The 18,868-nt window shown below is 37.1% G+C and overlaps 1 protein-coding gene across 2 annotated transcripts in view; it reads right to left on the bottom strand.

The window, feature by feature from the left end:
* LOC131434626 (rho GTPase-activating protein 68F) overlaps window positions 1-18,868 on the bottom strand; it is a 60,021-nt gene that overhangs the window by 2,085 nt on the left and 39,068 nt on the right. For both annotated transcript variants that reach the window (XM_058601538.1, XM_058601539.1), the window contains exons 6-7: window positions 16,498-16,660; window positions 11-165 (exon numbers count right to left, since the gene is read on the bottom strand). In XM_058601538.1, the coding sequence (XP_058457521.1) occupies window positions 11-165; window positions 16,498-16,660 (318 nt within the window). The remainder of the gene's footprint in view (window positions 1-10; window positions 166-16,497; window positions 16,661-18,868) is intronic.

Genomic DNA, 18,868 nt, shown 5'->3' on the forward strand with positions numbered 1-18,868 from the left:
GGGAACTTACTCTCGCACAGTGTCCGGCACTTTGAGCGCTTGTAAACCTAATGACTGCTTCAGCTCATCCAGGCTGGACGTGTAGATGAGCTTGCTCTTGAACTTTTCGCTGATGACCGGTCTGAAGAAAAACCATACCATTTTGATGAAGGTCGTTGGATGTACCTGGAAGAAAATCACAAAGACAAAATTGCCGTAAACTATGTTTTTAAAGGCCAGATTCTACCAAAAGTTTTACTATATCGTAGATGAAATATATTATAAAGTCAAATGTCTCTACCGGGCGAACAATGGATAGAGAGAGAGATAGATCCTTGAGTGTTGTAAAACTTTTTTTTGCCGTCGAATGCACGTGGTCTACATGCACGGGGCGATGTTGCATCGATTTGTACTGCATCTTCAAAGTAGCTTAATAGCAGAAATCGAGTCCTGTCTATGAGGGACATTTTTTTTTGGCAAGTTGTATTTTTATTTTTTCAATCTCTTACCTATTCGGTATTTATCACAATCAAGTTTTACTACTAGGTATGGAAGTAGCATAGCGAAAAGAGTTTATTTAGAATTTCAATAAATATATCTCGCTATATTGCTTTTCTATTTTGACACTTGTTCGAATCAAGTTCAAATAAAATGGTTCGAGTTTACTTTTAGTCACCAGTGACTGTTTTAGTGTAAAAACCTTATCGAGGCATAAATTTGAGAACTTTAAACAACTCAATCGAAAGGGCATAGCATTACCAGAATAGCAGAGTACTTTACTATCCATCCGTACAAAACAATTGATTTGTCATACTGAAGACGTGTGCAAAATTTCATCCAAATTGGAGCAAGTCGATCACAATTTTGAAACCTTTTCGGCTGTTAATTTCTGAAGTTGAACAAATGAGAACAAGTAGTAGAGAAGAGCGGAATCGAGTGGGGTAAAAACAAATAATTAAGGAAAACTCGAATCAAAGAGAAAGGAAAAATCGCAGTAGGCGTGCGCATAGGATGTGAAAACAAATGTTTCGCTCCCGTTGAAGTTTTCGAAATGGATACGAATGTTTTTGTCGCAAAATTGAATTCTGGCTGATTGATGAAGTGATTGTGGTAAACATAGACCAGCGAGTGAGTTCTAGTGATTGCGAAGTACCGATGAGTTCATTCCAGGTGGAATTAAAACATTTTGAAAATATGAAAAACAATAAATTCATCTTACCGAAATTTCTTTCAAAATTTCAAACACACGGGTAAACTACAATATTTCTAATAATTTTTTTCACCAGCATAATAAGGGTCTTGGTATAAGGTCTGGGATTCGCACAACGTAAGCGTAAAAATCGAGTTTTAAAACAAACAAACATCGTGATTCAATGCACAAACCGAATTAGAAAACTACGAGGATCAGCCCCATGGGGTTGTTCGAGCTATTGATTTGGAACAAAGCAACCCAAATTTCTAATGATCGACATTTTCAATCAAGCATTTCAAGCTAAAATATGAATGTTACAAACCAATTTCTCCCTTCAACAAAAACAATGATCTCTGTTTGATTTGAATCAAAATTTTGGTTCAACCAAACGAAAAATAAATTTGTTCAGGCTAAGTTTATTGTTGAAATAAACTAACTATTTATGCATGTCAACCAAAGTTGAGTTAATGTTATCGGCAATGTCCTTGTTGACTCAATCCTGCTATACCTTTTGATGAGGAATAAACTTGGTTCAATTGATCTATGATCTTATTTGTGTAATGGTACAACTAAATTTACTATTTAAACGGATCATATTAGTTTCATATAAACCAGAGAAATTTTTATCGCGCGCATAAACCAAAGCAGTCTTTCATTTCCTAGGAGGTTTTCAACAATTCAAGTGTACGTATTAATAATTAGGAATAATTTAGAAATTTGTATATCATTACATAACACATTTTCTTTACATAAATTATTTGATGACGAATCTTTATTTTGGCCGGACTGATGGAGCATCGAACCGATTTGTGGAATGTGAATGACGAAAGGTCTTAAAAATTTTCAAAATGGAAAATAATTGTTTTTTCAGGAATTTTAAAACGAATACAAATATAAATAAAAGTGGTATCAAAAACTACCTTGTAAATTTTTAGTTTGAAAGAAATCATTTTATTCTTAAAAACAAACAAAAATGTATGATTTCAACAAACAAAAGCGTTAGTTGAAATAGCTAAATTTAAGGTAATTTATTTCAACTAAAATTTTTGTGAATTTAAACCGCAACAATTCTGAACTTTATCTAAAGTTCGTTCATTCATAACAAGTTTTTCAAATTGAATTCACTGTGAAATTGTTTGTCAAGAAATTGACAGGAACGCACAAGTAAAATATTTGTTGTTTTTATCAAAATGTCGTTCCAAACAAACTAGCTCACTGAGTAAAATTGATTATCATGTTTAGTAGTTTCAAGCAGCAATGTTTTCTGAATCAAACCAGATTTTCTTTTGTCACTATTTTAACAAAAAAAAAATAGTGGCGTGAACCCAAATTCGGTTATATTTACAATTTTTTTCTCTGTGTGTATAAGTAAAGTAAGTTGAAGTAAAAAAATTCAATGAGAGTAACAGATCGGCTGAAAAGTTCGTATCGTTTCTATGAGAGGGAGCCACTAGAATTAAATCCATACCATTTTCAGTTAGTACCAACCTTCAAAAGATACGTGTATAAATTTGACAGCTGTCTGATTATTAGTTTGTGAGATGTTGCATTTTGAGTGAAGCTACTTTTGTTATTGTGAAAAAAATGGAAAAAAAGGAATTTCGTGTGTTGATGAAACACTACTTTTTGATGAAAAAAAGTGCCGCCGATACCAAAAAATGGCTTGATAAGTGTTATCCAGACTCTGCACCGGGCGAAGCAACAATTCGTAAGTGGTTTGCAAAATTTCGTACTAGTCATATGAGCACCGAAGACGATGAACGCAGTGGACGTCCAAAAGAGGCTGTTACCGATGAAAACGTGAAAAAAATCCACAAAATGATTTTCAATGACCGTAAAGTGAAGTTGATCGAGATAGCTGACACCCTAAAGATATCAAAGGAACGTGTTGGACATATTATTCACGAATATTTGGATATGAGAAAGCTTTGTGCAAAATGGGTGCCGCGTGAGCTTACAATCGATCAAAAACAACAACGAATTGATGATACAGCAGAAGAAGAAAAAAGTTCTGTTTCATCAAGACAATGCACCGTGTCACAAGTCGATGAAAACCATGCTGAAATTGAACGAATTGGGCTTCGAATTGCTCCCTCATCCACCGTATTCTCCAGATTTGGCCCCCAGTGACTTTTTCCTGTTCTCAGACCTCAAGAGAATGCTCGCTGGTAAAAAATTTAGAAGCAATGAAGAGGTAATCGCTGAAACTGAGGCCTATTTTGAGGCAAAGGACAAATCGTACTACAAAAACGGCATCGAAAAGTTGGAAGATCGCTATAATCGCTGTATCGCCTCTAATGGCAATTATGTTGAATAATAAAAACGAATTTTGGCAAAAAAATGTGTGTATCTATTAAACGATACGAACTTTTCAGCCGAACTGTTACTAACATAAACATAAATTGATAAAGTTCATTGTTCTTTGCAAAAAGTCATCGGACTTCAAAGTTTATTGGTGTAAATTGATTGATTTCAATGTTTATACTGCTTGATTAATATTTAGGCACATCGTAATCAAGTAGTGACAGGAGAAATGAAGATAACATCAATCGCATCGGCAATCAACGAGCGTCCTGGTGAGTGTAATATCAAGAGAATTAAAGTTAAGACAGATTGGCTCTCAGACACTCAATATATGATGATTGGTCGAGCCTGGTTGGCAGCAGTTCAGTGACATAAGCTTTCCAATGTTCGTCGTGCAAAGTTGCCAGTTGATAGTGACATTTAGCAGCTCTGTTCGAAATATTAAAAATAAAAACTGAAAGAGGGAACAATTTATATTTATTTTGTAACTGATGTTTCAGTTATCATGACTGGTTTAGCTTTCATCCATTATCTTGAGCCAATTCGAATGTCTACATGAACACACTTGAGAAAAACGAATGAAGGACGGGATGATGCTCATTCGGTGCATATGCGAAGGGTGTGTGTTAGAATGTGAAGTTTACTGCGATAGAGTGCTCGTCAGTGTGTGCACACATTCGATTTCAAATGAAATGAATGAAGTTTTACCAAATACAAATTATTATTTGTATTTGGTTTTACAGCACTGCTTGCGATACGGATTTCGATATTTAAGCTTCTCTTCGCCAAGCACGTATTCAAGTTTTGTATGCACGCAGTTATTTTTATATTTTCACTACCATTCTGCGATTTGAGTTGAAGCGATAAACTTTTTCTCGTTATTAATCGAGTTCATCTTGTATAAATTAGAAATTAGTCTTGAATACTCAAAATGTACCCTTGGGTAGTTGCAAGATACCAATTAAAGCTTCAAATCGTTTTATAGCGCTTTCTGTTTTGCTGTCTAGCAACGACCTACCTCTGGCATGCTACGCGCAGGACTGAAACGTTAGCTATGATTTCGCTTATATTTATAGATTCGCGTGCCTCCAACAGCTTCGCTTTTACATTGATTGACAAATCAGAGCGATGCTTTCCTACTGATAATATCAATTTGATATATTGCTCTTGAACGTCTTCTACGTTAGGGAAATCCGGTATGCCGGAGATTTTTAGCAGACAAAATAGAACACTGCTAGCTATTAATCAACATTTCAATTATATATAATTTAAAATAGATGGCTATGAACATTCAAATCAATACGTAGAAATTGGTGAAATAATATTACTGATAGAAACTAAACTGACTGAGCTGTAAGTGTTCAAAAACTGATCACATTTCTACTTGTATTTACTATTGAATTTGCACTCCTATATAGAAAACAAAGATGTGACCCACATCAAAGCTCGCCAACAAAGGACACACCTAGTCCGTCACCGTAAGTATCGATAACTTTTCGGTTCCATTTCATTTAGTTTCTCTTTTTCCAAATACCTTTCATTATTTACCCTGGGTACTACAAAACCTTGAGATAGATTGAATGATGCAGTCACGGTCCCAGGGCTTGTATGTATCCTTACTCAATGGAGAAGGATGCACACTAATGGTGCATGGGTGATGTCTGACAAAAAGAGGCACAATACACAATACATGGATATGTTCCCTATTCTGAGTATGCCGAACTTGTCAGACATTGCTCATGCTAGAACAAATACTACGCTTTGATCTATGTAAGAGAAGCGATCTACTAATATTTTTTTTTCTTTTTGCCTTTCTCATATAGAAAGGTTATGCAATTACTATGAAAACCTTTCTTTGAACCGAGGCCCGGATGGTCGAGTGGCATATACCATTCGACTCAGTTCGTCGAGTACGCAAAATATCTGTATGTGTGTATGCGTGTGTATGTAACATTTTTTTGCACTCACTTTTCTCGGAGATGGCTGAACCGGTTCTCACAAACTTAGATTCAAATGTAATGAGATAATTGTCCCATACAAAGTTCCTGAGTTTTATTTTGATCCGACTTCCGGTTCCGAAATTACAGGGTGATTAGTGAAAAAAATCCTATTTCAAACTACTTCCTTACTTTTCTCAAAAATGGCGTGATCGATTTTTACAATCTTGAAATCAAATAAAAGTTCCCATAGTCCCGAATAAAACACCCAAATTTCATCCGGATCTGACTTCCGGTTCCGAAATTATAGGGTAAAATGTGTTAAAAATTTGATACCGTCACTTAAACAGGCGAAACAAAAAAACGCAAAAAAAACTTCTAATCTGGTCTCAAAACTACACAAATTGGTAGCCATTATCAGTAGGCAACTAAAAAAAAACGATTTCGGCTATCCTGATTCTCGGTCTCCAGTCCCGGAAGTACCGGAAATAGTGGTCATATATTCCAAAATGGATCTCACTCACTTTTCTCAGCGATGGTTTGACCGATTTCCACAAACTTAAATTCAAATGAAAGGTCTCACGGTCCCATAAGGAATTCCTGAATTTCATTCGGACTTCCGGTTCCGGAGTTATAGGGTAAAGTGTGTAAAATTTCGTACACCATCACTTAAACAGGCGAAACAAAAACTGTAAAAAAATTTCTAAACTGGACTCAAAACCAATATTCTCAATCTTAAGGTCAAATGAGAGGTTTTATGGTCGTGCCAAAAATTACTGCATATTTTCGGATACAACAAAAATTTAAATCGTCGTCGCGAGCAAAGCACTGTTACATTCTGTATGTTAAACTAGCTAATCCACAAACAATCCCTTGGTTTCTTTCAAAAATCGAAGCGAAGCATTTTGAATCCACCACTGAGTACATTCGTTACTATCACTCAATTCTATACTAATGCTCCACTCACTCACCAATCATACATACATTTTTTTCCACTTTCAAGATTGTAGATTGAGTGCATTTTTTTTTATTTTATTTATGAAATTTTTGATATATTCTCATGAGTAACATCGACAAAGATAGAAACCATCAGAGCAGATTAGAAAAGTTAATGTTTAAATTTGTTTGTTTATTCGAAGCAGGAAAAAGCCCGGTGGAATTAGTTTCTTGTTCTCCAACAGGTACAAAGCCTCCTCTTCTTTAGAATCAGCAGATTACAATGATACATTTCACTTAAACATAGTATTTCTAAACTAATTATAACTAATTAGATAGTGACCCTAGGAACAATTTCTTGACGTTTCGTGATAGATTAAAGTCGAATGAATTGGAACATTGGTTGAATATACGGCACATGCTGGAAAAAGCCTCATTATACCCATAATTAGTTCTAATATAGGGGATCCTAAGAAAAGACGAGTATCGAAGATTACGGCGATGGATATCTATTTGTAAAAGCTGTAAGAACTCGGAGCAATCTATTCTTGATTGGAGGAGATCTGCCACAGAAGTAGCCTTGCTAGCATCGCGACGAACAGATAACAAATCGAGATCGATCAGTTTGCATGGTAACTTGGAAGGTCTCAAGGGTATCTCCAAGGAAGCCGACGCAGAGCGAATCGAACAAATTTCCGTTGGATTGCTTCAATGCGTTGGATATCCAGGGTTGTTACGAAAAATTTCAAAATCAAAACGCGCAAAATCCGCGCGAAGTCAAAAACTAAAACGCGCTAAATCCGCGCGAAATTGAGAACTGAAACGCGCGATGTTCGAGTGAAGCGTTAGACAACTATTTATATGCAGGTGATAATTTCCGCAGAACTTGAAAATTCACTTAAATATAATTAAAAAATCTGCATAAGTTTGTCATATGAATGCAATAAATAAGTCATACAACACGTCACTTCGAGAAACCCCATGAAAATAATTGCATTTTTATTTTACATCTTTTTCGATGTTCTTAGTTAATTAATAAAAAATAAAAATGGTTACAATTGTGATATTGAAAGAAGTTAAACAGATTTCAGCGAAGACACTTTTTTTTGTTTCAACATCTTGCTCGGCAAGCATTTCCTTCTTGGTAAGAAGAATTTTAAGGTAGACCACATCAGGGTGACATGATTTACTCTTTTTAATTTCAGTTTCAATTATAATAGAGCCTTCTCCTGTTGTCAGATTTTACTCTAAATGTCATGCTTCTCCTCCTTATCTTTTGCTCTTTTATTTGGATCAGGAAAAAGTCCACTAAAGGTAGTTTCTGTCAAATTTGTTCTCCAGCAGGCATAAAACCTCCTCATCTTTTGCATCAATAGATTACAATCCTACAAATAATATGTTTTCCTTAAATCTAGTGCTTCTATAGCAACTAAATCAAATGAGACAATAACATGAGGAACGATTTCCTGATAACATTACGTGATAAATGAAAGTCGAAAGAATTGTAACATTTATTAAATATGCGTCACATGCTACCAATAGGCTCGTTATATCCATAACATAGGGAATTCGAAGAAAAAAATAGAATCGAAGATTACGAATGTCTAATTGTAACAATTGCAATTACTCTGAGCAATCGATCTGCGACTGAAGTAGGTCTGCCACAAAACTAGCCTTACAAACATCTCGATGGACAAATAATAAATCGAGACCAATCAGTTTGCAGCGGTCATGGTAACTCGGTAAGTTTAATGGATATATTCATGGAAGACGTCGGAGAGCTAATAAGACAAATTTGTGTTGAATCGCTTCAATGCGTTGGATATCGTTTTGGTAATAAGGTGACCAGATAACCGCAGTATATTCGAGTTGAGTGAACTAAAGAGCAATACGGAGCTTACAAGCAATGTACATCAGAGATTTTTTTAGTAACGCGAATAATGCATCCTAAAAGCTTAGAGGTTTAGAACATAGTAAGCTCTATGTGCTCTTTAAAAGTTAACTTGGATTTCAAAAGAACACCCAGGTCCTTAACAAACGATGCGCGTTCGAGAACAGTTTGTGAAATATTATAGTCGGACTTGAATACAGAATTTGTGCTACTAAAAGAGATGACGGAGCATTTATTAGCATTTAAAACCATTTTGAAATATGAAAGTCATCGGCAAACGATAGTTTCATACACTTGATCGAAAAATTTGGATCGTTGAGATACAATAAAATTAATAACTGTCCAAGGTGACTTCCTTGAGGAACTCCTGAGGTAACAGCAAATGGTGAGGTTGTATAGGCTCCTATTTCCACTATCATTTCATTACCAGTTGGATATGATCGAAGCGAATTCAAAAATGATCCGTTTAATCCCAGTCTCAAGTAGATTGACTTGGAGATCATTATGTGATGATTGATTTTGTCGAACGCAGCAGCGAAATCGATGTATATAGAATCTACTTGTAGTCGTCGTTGTAAAGAAGGTATGATGAAGGAAGTGTAGATTACTAAATTTGGGGAAGGATTGGAATACTATACCCTTGTTCACATAGGATTTCTTCCATATTTCAGAAAAAATTGCAGAACGCAAAGAACAATTGAAAATGTTGGATAGTGGAACCAACAAACTATTAGAACAATTTCTTATCACCACGGATGGAATCCCAGAACTTCTTCGTTTCTTTTTTTGTCAGACTTCGCTTCGTAAACCTGTCGTGCAAATTTTGCTTTAAGAATGCGATTTTTATCATAATCAAAATTTGTGACCATATTATTGAAGAATAGTATTTCATTTATTACGTTCTTTGCATTATTGAATGTGTTTTCACTGACACGATATCTTCCATCAGACATCAAAACCCTTGAGTCATTCAGTAATAGCCGTTCAACCGAGAAGGTTGTGTATAGAAGCGTACAGTTTAACAACGCTGGTTAGTTTACACGCGTTAAATACGACAACGGTTGAACTACAGGTAGAGACCTGTTGGCAGCAGCCGTTAAAACGTAAAATCGTGCTGCATAAGAGAGCCCTAGTGCTGGGCCAAGCTGGTGAAGGAAACAACAAAGGGCGTTTCCCAAGCTCTACCCAGGCCACAATATACAGCCGCAAGTGCTGAGCAGGAGAGTGCAAAGGCACATTGAAGAAGAAGAGTGCAAAGGCACACAGAAGCAGGAGAGTGCAAAAGCACACCGGTGCGAAGACACTTCGGTGCAGAAGCATATCGGTGCGGAGCACAAGGAAGAAGGAGACAAGACAACTCGGTCTTTCCACTGCCATACAACACGCAGGTATACACCGGTGACCTGCGCTGGTTGCAGCTGGCGAAGACAAAAGTAAATCGGAAATCGAGTGGTGCTGGATGTCAGGTAGCAGTAGCATCACATCCAACAATCAGCATCCAACAAGAACATCTAGAGCAACGAGGATCTACACGGCAGTGCAACGGAGATAGACAACAATTTCAAGGTAGAAGTTTTTTCTTTTCCTTTTGATTGAGTACTGTGTAGTGTTGGTTTCATTTTTCATTTTAAAGTTTGTTTAAAAATTTTAATGTGATGGATGAATCCATGGATGTAAATCCTAGCATGAATCCTATACCCCCACGAACGAAAAAATATCAGGAGAGCTCTTCTGGGCCTTGGATAGTCTTTTTTAGACGTATATCAAAGCCATTAAACATTTACCAAATTTCTAAAGGTTTGACATCACGATACTCTTCAATCAAAGAGATCATAAAAGTAAATAACGATAAAATTCGTGTTGTGGTAAATAATTTGAAACACGCGAATGATATTGTCTCTTCGGAACATTTCATTAAAGAGTATAAAGTTTACATACCCTCCAAAGATGTCGAAATTGACGGTGTTGTTACCGAAGCGAGTCTTTCGGTAGATGATTTACTCAAGCATGGTGTTGGTCGTTTCAAGAACTCTATGCTTGAGGGTGTGAAAATACTGGAGTGCAAACAACTGTACTCAGTAGTTTATGAAGAGGGAAAAAAAGTTTATCGCCCATCAGACTCGTTTCGAGTGACATTTGCCGGATCTGCGTTGCCGTCCCATGTCTATGTCGATAAAATTCGCCTCCCTGTTCGGCTTTTTGTTCCAAATGTAATGAATTGTACGAACTGCAAAAAATTCGGCCACACAGCTACTTACTGTAGTAATAAACCAAAATGTATTAAGTGTGAAGGGCCTCATAAAGATAATGATTGCAACAAGGAAATTGAAAAATGTATTTAATGTGGGAATAGTCCTCATGATGATATTTCAGTATGCACTGCATTTAAAGTGCACAAAGACAAAATTAAGCTTTCTTTAAAAGCACGGTCTAAGCGCACATATGCAGAAATGCTTAAAACGGTCATTGATGTCCCCCCTTTGGAAACCGAAAACGGGTTTTCAAATCTAGAGGAAACAGAGGACTCTGACTCTGACGAAAATAGTGAAGGTAATTCGTTTATCACTACCCAAGGGTCAGTTAAGAGAAAGAAGTCTTCTTCCAAATTACCAAAAAAGACACCTAAAGTTTCATCTTCAAAAAAAGATCCCCGTGTTAAACAAAAAAAGTCAAAACCAAAGACTGTGCCTCCTGGTTTGTCAAATTCACAAACCAATCCAGGATCTAGCACAGAAAAAGGTAATAATCCTGTGGGCTCCATTTCACAGCCACCAACAGGATTACTGAAGTTTTCGGAAATTGTTGAATGGATTTTCTCAGCATTCAATATATCTGAACCCTTAAAGACCCTCATAATGGCATTCCTTCCAATAGCTAGAAATTTTTTGAAGCAGTTATCAGCTCAATGGCCAATTGTCTCAGGTTTTGTATCTTTTGATGGATAATTTATCACCCGCCGCAAATGATACAATCACTGTCCTGCAGTGGAATTGTCGAAGCATCATGCCAAAACTTGATTCATTTAAAATTTTATTGCATAGTCAAAAATGTGATGTATTTGCTTTATGCGAAACATGGCTTACTTCAAACATAGCTTTAAATTTCAATGATTTTAACATTATACGTCTCGATAGAGACTCTCCGTATGGTGGAGTGCTTTTGGGAATTAAGAAATGCTGTTCCTTTTATAGATTAAACATCCCTTCAACTTCTAGTATAGAAGTTGTTGCTTGCCAAATAAACATTAAAGGCAAAGATATTTGCATAGCTTCGGTTTATATTCCTCCAAAAGCACAAGTTGGACAGCGACAGCTTAATGAAATGGTTGAAGCCCTTCCTGCTCCACGATTGATTCTGGGGGATTTAAATTCGCACGGAATGATGTGGGGTTCCGTTTACAATGATAGCAGATCATCTTTAATACAAAACATTTGTGACAATTTTAGCATGACGGTATTAAATATGGGTAGCATGACACGGATCCCAAGACCTCCGGCACGCCCAAGTGCATTAGATCTATCTCTTTGCTCAACATCAATTCGACTAGATTGCACCTGGAAAATATTGCCTGATTTACACGGTAGCGATCATTTACCAATCATCATCTCAATTAGCTGTAACAAATGTATTGCTAATTCAGCTAGTATTCCATATGATTTGACAAAAAATATCGACTGGATTAAATACCAAAGTAGAATCTCTAGTATTTTGAATTCAATGGAAGAGCTCCCTCCACTTGAAGAATATGACTTCCTCATTTGTTCGATTCTGGAGGCAGCAGAACAATCCCAAACTAAACGCTTTCCTGGGCCAACGACTAACAGAAGGCCTCCCAACCCCTGGTGGGACAAAGAGTGCTCAGAGGCTAAACTCGCAAAACAAAATGCTTGCAAGACGTTTCTAAAACGGGGAGGAGGAACTCCTCAGAATTTTGAAAAACTTATGTTTTAGAAACCAAGTACAAGAGCATACTTCGAGCCAAAAAATGTAGCTATTGGAGACATTTTGTCGAAGGTTTGTCAAGAGAAACCTCAATGAGCACTCTTTGGAATACGGCCAGACGAATGAGGAATCGTAACGTGGGCAATGAGAGTGATGAATACTCGAACCGATGGATATTTGACTTTGCTAGGAAAGTTTGCCCAGATTCTGTTCCTACGCAAAGCATTATACGGGAATCTCCTCCAAATAATGGTTTTATTAATAACCCATTTTCAATGATGGAATTTTCTATAGCACTCTTGTCTTGTAACAATAACGCCCCTGGGTTGGACAGAATTAAATTCAACTTGGTGAAGAATCTGCCCGACCTCGCAAAAAGACGTTTGTTGGAATTGTTCAACAAGTTTCTTGAGCAAAATATTGTTCCGCCTGACTGGAGACAAGTGAAAGTTATCGCCATTCAAAAGCCGGGGAAACCAGCTTCCAATCACAACTCATATAGACCCATTGCGATGTTGTCCTGCATCAGAAAATTGTTCGAAAAAATTATTCTACGACGTCTCGACACTTGGGTCGAGACGAACGGTTTGTTGTCAGATACTCAGTTTGGCTTCCGTAGAAATAAAGGGACGAATGATTGCCTTGCATTACTTTCGTCTGACATCCAAATTGCCTTCGCTCAAAAGCAACAAATGGCATCTGTATTTTTAGACATTAAAGGAGCATTTGATTCAGTTTCCATTGATGTTCTTTCAGACAAGCTCCACCAACATGAACTTCCAGCGGTTATAAATAATTATTTGCACAACCTTTTGTCAGAGAAGTGCATGTATTTTTCACATGGCGATTTGGCAACATTCAGAATTAGCAACATGGGTCTCCCGCAAGGCTCATGCCTCAGTCCGCTCCTCTATAATTTTTACGTGAATGACATTGACAGCTGTCTAGTAACCCCATGTACACTAAGGCAATTGGCAGATGATGGCGTGGTTTCAGTTACTGGGCCCAAAGCTATTGATCTGCATAAACCATTGCAAGATACCTTAGATAACTTGTTTGTTTGGGCTGTTCATCTTGGTATCGAATTCTCTGCGGAGAAAACAGAGTTAGTCGTCTTTTCAAGAAAGCATGATCCCGCGCAGCTTCAGCTCCATATGATGGGAAGAATGATCCAACAGGTCTTAACTTTTAAATACCTCGGGGTGTGGTTCGATTCCAAATGCACGTGGGGAGGACACATTAGGTATCTGATAACGAAATGCCAACAAAGAGTAAATTTTCTTCGAACAATAACAGGATCTTGGTGGGGTTCTCATCCGCAAGATCTAATAAAATTGTATCAAACAACGATACTTTCAGTGATGGAATATGGATGCGTTTGTTTTCGTTCCGCTGCAAACTCTCATATTATCAAACTTGAGCGAATTCAGTACCGTTGTTTGCGAATTGCCTTAGGCTGCATGCACTCGACACATACAATGAGTCTTGAAGTTCTGGCGGGAGTTCTTCCATTAAAAGATCGATTTTGGGAGCTTTCATCACGCCTGCTAATAAGATGTGAGGTGCTGAATCCCATGGTAATTAATAATTTCGAACGACTAGTCGAGCTTCGATCTCAAACAAAATTTATGACAGTATATTTTAACCATATGTCACAGGAAATCAACCCTTCAAGATATATTCCTATCCGTGTCAGCATCCTAAGTGCCCCTGACTCAACTTTATTTTTCGATACATCCATGCAGCGTGAAGTGCGTGGAATCCCGGATCATCTACGCTCGACGGAAATCCCAAAAATTTTTTCAAGTAAGTTCAGGCATATTGACTCTGAGAAAATGTTTTACACGGACGGATCGCGAATTGAAGAAGCGACAGGGTTTGGTATGTTCAACAATAATGTTTCGGCCTCATTCAAGCTTCAAGAACCTGCATCTGTTTATATAGCAGAGCTAGCAGCAGTTCATTATAGTTTGAGTGTAATCGTCACATTATCTCCAAACCATTATTTCCTCTTCACAGATAGTCTGAGTGCAATTGAAGCCATTCGCTCAATCGCTGCTGGCAAAAATGAACCGTTTTTCTTGGGTAAAATAAAACAGTGTCTGAACGACATATTGAATAATAATTATCTAATCACTATAGGTCCCGGCTCATTGCTCCATTCCAGGCAATGAAAGAGCCGATAATTTAGCCAAACGTGGTGCTATTGAGGGTGAAATTTATGAGCGACCGATTGCTTTCAACGAATTCTATAGTTCGTCTCGCCAAAGAACACTTGCCAGCTGGTAAGCATCTTGGGATAGAGATGATCTGGGTCGGTGGATGCACTCAATTATTCCGAAAATATCGACAAAGGCATGGTTCAGGGAACTGGATGTGAGTAGGGATTTCATTCGTGTGATGTCCAGACTCATGTCCAATCACTACACGTTAGATGCACATCTCCTTCGAATTGGGCTCTCCGAGACTAATCATTGTGCTTGCGGAGAAGGTTATCGGGATATTGATCATGTCGTTTGGACATGCGTGGAGTATCGTGATGTCAGATCTCAACTAATAAATTCTTTGCGTACCCAAGGTAAACTATCCAATATCCCAGTTCGAGACATTCTTGCTTGTCGTGACCTTTCATACATGAAACTTATTTATCATTTCATAAAGAAAATTGGAGTTTCAATTTAATAAAGGCCCCTTTTAAGACTTAGTTCTGATTTCAGCTGCGTCCATGAGTTCAACCAATAGCTAAATTAGAATAAAAATTATGTAATGATACAAACAAACTCGAAACAGTTTATGAAATTATCAACAAAATGTCTGAAAATAACAGCTTATTTTATAATTTATAGAAGTTAATCGTTTGGTTCAAATAATATTTCCGAGTAGATTTCATAATTAATGACGAGTTACCTAAGATGATATTTAAGCTATAAGAGAATATGTTTTAATAAATTCAAAACGTTGTGACTATGTTAGAATTAAATTAGGATAAGAATATTATGTAAAAGTGATGCTACGGCGAAGAAAAACTTATGTAAACTGCCTTAAGAAATAAACGTATTTATGGAAAAAAAACCCCTTGAGTGCGAAAATCTTTCGATTTCTGCATTGGAATGGGAAAACGCAATCACATATATCGAAAAGTTTTTGTAATTCCTGGTAACATCTCTGTTGAAATACTAACTTGTATCACTCGAGTTCGAAGAGCATAAAATCTAAATTTTGTCCACTGAACATTTTCTAGAACCGCCTTCTAGTAACTCACAAGCATAAAAAATTTGCAAAGAACTTTTTTTATTCGAACAAATGATTCACAAATATGAAATGATGTTTTTTTTAATTCGCGCGAAATCCGCGCCATAGCATTAAAATCTTAGCAGAAACCGCGCTAAATCCACGAAAATCGCGAAATTCACGAAAACCGCGAAATTCACGAAAACCGCGAAATTCGCGCGATCATAACAACCCTGGATATCGTTTTGGTAGTACGGTGACCAGACAACCGAGGCGTATTCGAGCGTAGAGCGAACTAATGCACAAAATAATGCTTTCAAGCAATGTACATTATCTTCCCTCATAAGTCTTTTCTTAAACCAAACAATAATCACGTTATCGAATTGAATGGCTTAGAATTGACATGGTCTGATCAAACAAAATATGTAGGTTTAACTTATGGCAAAAAACTAACTTTCAAGGATAATATAGATGAAATCCAAGAAAAGTGTTCAAAGGTAGCTATGATTAAATGTTAATATCATTTTATAAACAGAAATTCTAAGATATGTCTTAAGAACAGCCATGCTTAATGTAGTGCCAATTTGGTCAGTTGTTGTTCCAACAGTAAGAAAACGCTTCAAAGGATTCGGAACAAAATTTTGAAAATGATTTTGAAGCGTCCTCCCTGGTTAAGTACAAATGAGTTACATAGACTCACAAATATAGAGCCATTCGAAGTAAAGTCACATAATATCATAAGCATATTCCGACAAAAAATTGTGACAATCTTCAATTGAATCAATATCACAGAAATCCGGAAACAAATGATGTCTTAATTGTAATAACCGAATCATGTACACGAGGCTCGTGCCACTATTCCTACTTTCGAAACGTGCGAATTACGAAACTTGATCACAAATAGCACTTGAAATTCAGATTCAGAAAAACTTTGACGGAAGCGAATGGTTTTGGCGACCGATACGCCTACTATGATTTGTTTTTTTTTTCTTTTCAATTTTCATCTGATTTCCGAGGAACACGAGGCTTTGTTGAATCATCAATTGACAATTTTTTGAGTAATGAACATTCAAATAAACACTTACCACGTATAGCTTCTTAAGGTTCTTTTTGAAACTTCGATCCAGTTCTTTGTAAGAGTTCCACAGAAACTGCAGCGATGGTTTGCTATTATCCTTCATGCCTTGGTGAAAGTACGCAATGATATAATCATTCTGGACAAATTCTTCCATCGACTTGATGATAAAACTGTTTGGATGATAAAAAATTGAAAGAAAATGTGTGCCACTTATTTGTTTTATTCGGAAGGGTTTCCTATCTACGTTACACACCTATTATTAAAAAAAACCTATGATACAACAGTATAAAATCGTTACAAAAGAAAACAGGTACACTGAATCACAATTTAAATTTGGTACACTTGTTAATCGCACAAGTCACTGTCTTATAACTCTCTGAACGGTTGCTCTGCTCGAACTGTGAATCGAGATCGTTTAGGCACGGAGGACAAGCTCACACACAGTTCTGTTCGGTCACGGATGACGAAATTAGTAGCGTCGCGGTGGGAGAGACACACACACATCGACACATCAACGAGAAAAATACGATACCACAATATAGAAAGTCGGAAAACGGGAAAATCCCACACGCGTTGTCTCCTGTATCAGAGCCTAGCCAGCGTTGAGATGCTGCACGCGATCATTTCAAGGGATGGTCGGTTTTACAGGCAGGATGGAAACGTAAAACAAAACTTGGAATTTTTGAAAACTGCAGTTCGGCTGCACGCGAAAAATGTAATTTTCGTAATTTGTTAACTGAAAGGAACATCCCCAAGTCGGTCATGATCCAATGAGTGAGCAAACGATTCCACTCAGGTACATCAACTTGAAAGCGTACCAGGAGAGCACGGACGTGGGAGGATCTTCGGAATCAATTTCCACTTACTCTGTTCAGTTCGGATTAGCCGAACAGTACAACCACCAAATAACACTGATTATCACACACCCGTTTATTTTAATGCGATTACGCAAAACATAGACAGGGAGAAAAGTTTACCGGAGGGCAACCGCTTAATTTCGTTTCCTGCTGACAGACTTACGGTTGTAGAGTGGCCCTCTCCGTGCCAAGTGTTTACCTTTTTTTTTTTGTTTCGAGGAAGTTTGATTTTCTTGCGAAACGCGTCAAATGAGAGTGTTGAACGCCGGTCCACCATCATGGCATCGGAAAATTTGCGCATCTGTTTTGCGTCTTCTCCGTACTGCTGCTGTCCGGTGTCCGTTAGTTGGCCGCCGGGATTCGCGGAAAAATGGTTGAAATCACGAACAGTTGGTTGGGAAGTGAAGACACAGTTCCGATATCGGGGTCAAGATTCTAGTAGGGACAGCTGCTCAGAACAGACGTGTGCCGGCGAATGTAAACAGTTGTTTTCGATCAAATTTACATGGGTAATTCCCGTGTTTACGTTGGACTGCGTTGAAACTGCGCGAATTAGTTCAAAAGTAACGGGTGATGGGTTCGCACGAACGATTTATTTTACAAACGATAAAGAAAAATTACAAAACTCAATCCCGTTGGTTTACGGTTTACGAATGGTTTTTCTTTGAAAAAGGTAAATTTGTTTTATTTGATTGATATTGGTTGAACAATAGTACCGAAATAGATCTGATCGCTAAGCCATAGTATTGCGCAAAGTTGCGGATTGATATTTTCAGCAACTGAAAATGTGTTACCACCAATGATTTGTTTTAGTCTTGCTCAAACTTAGAGCCGTCTTGAGCTAGTTTTGAATTTGATCAGTATCAAACGGGGAAATCAGATTGAAAAAAATGACATGCGAATACAACTATGTGATGAAAATCTCGAAAATGATACCGCAGAGACGGAACTCGAACCCGTAGCTAGCTCTTCACCGGGGAAATTGTTTTACCAATTAAAGTGTCCTACCTTTGAAAACACATGAAGAGATGACCCAATTGATTAGAAGAACCAAGCATGCTTATCTATGGTGGCTCAATATAGACAATTGTAAATATTTTGACTTTTCGAAATATTATTTTTAACTAATTGGTGAATCAATAGTAAACAAAATTTTTTTTTTGGCATTTTTGGTGGGCGTACGGATATTATATATGGAAAATTATGAAATTTTGGACTACTGCCAAGTAGTCTGATTGATGAATCAATAGAAGTTCGAATTAAATAAATTTGCATACTTTATGTGAATGTAGGTAGAGTGGCTCAATGTGAAAAATTGCAAATTTTTATTTTTTTGCTTTATATAAAAATATGGGAATATTTTACCTTTTACTAATTTAATGTTTAATTGATAGCAATTGGAATATTAGAATTTTAAGCATTTTTTTCGGTGGTAACGCAGCTTTATATGAGAAATTGTGAGTTGTTTTGGCAAATTGGATGCTGTATTGTTTAATATATCAATAGTAGTGGTGGTGAACC

Source organism: Malaya genurostris, chromosome 3 (genome assembly GCF_030247185.1).
Source record: "Malaya genurostris strain Urasoe2022 chromosome 3, Malgen_1.1, whole genome shotgun sequence".
Lineage (NCBI taxonomy): Eukaryota > Metazoa > Arthropoda > Insecta > Diptera > Culicidae > Malaya > Malaya genurostris.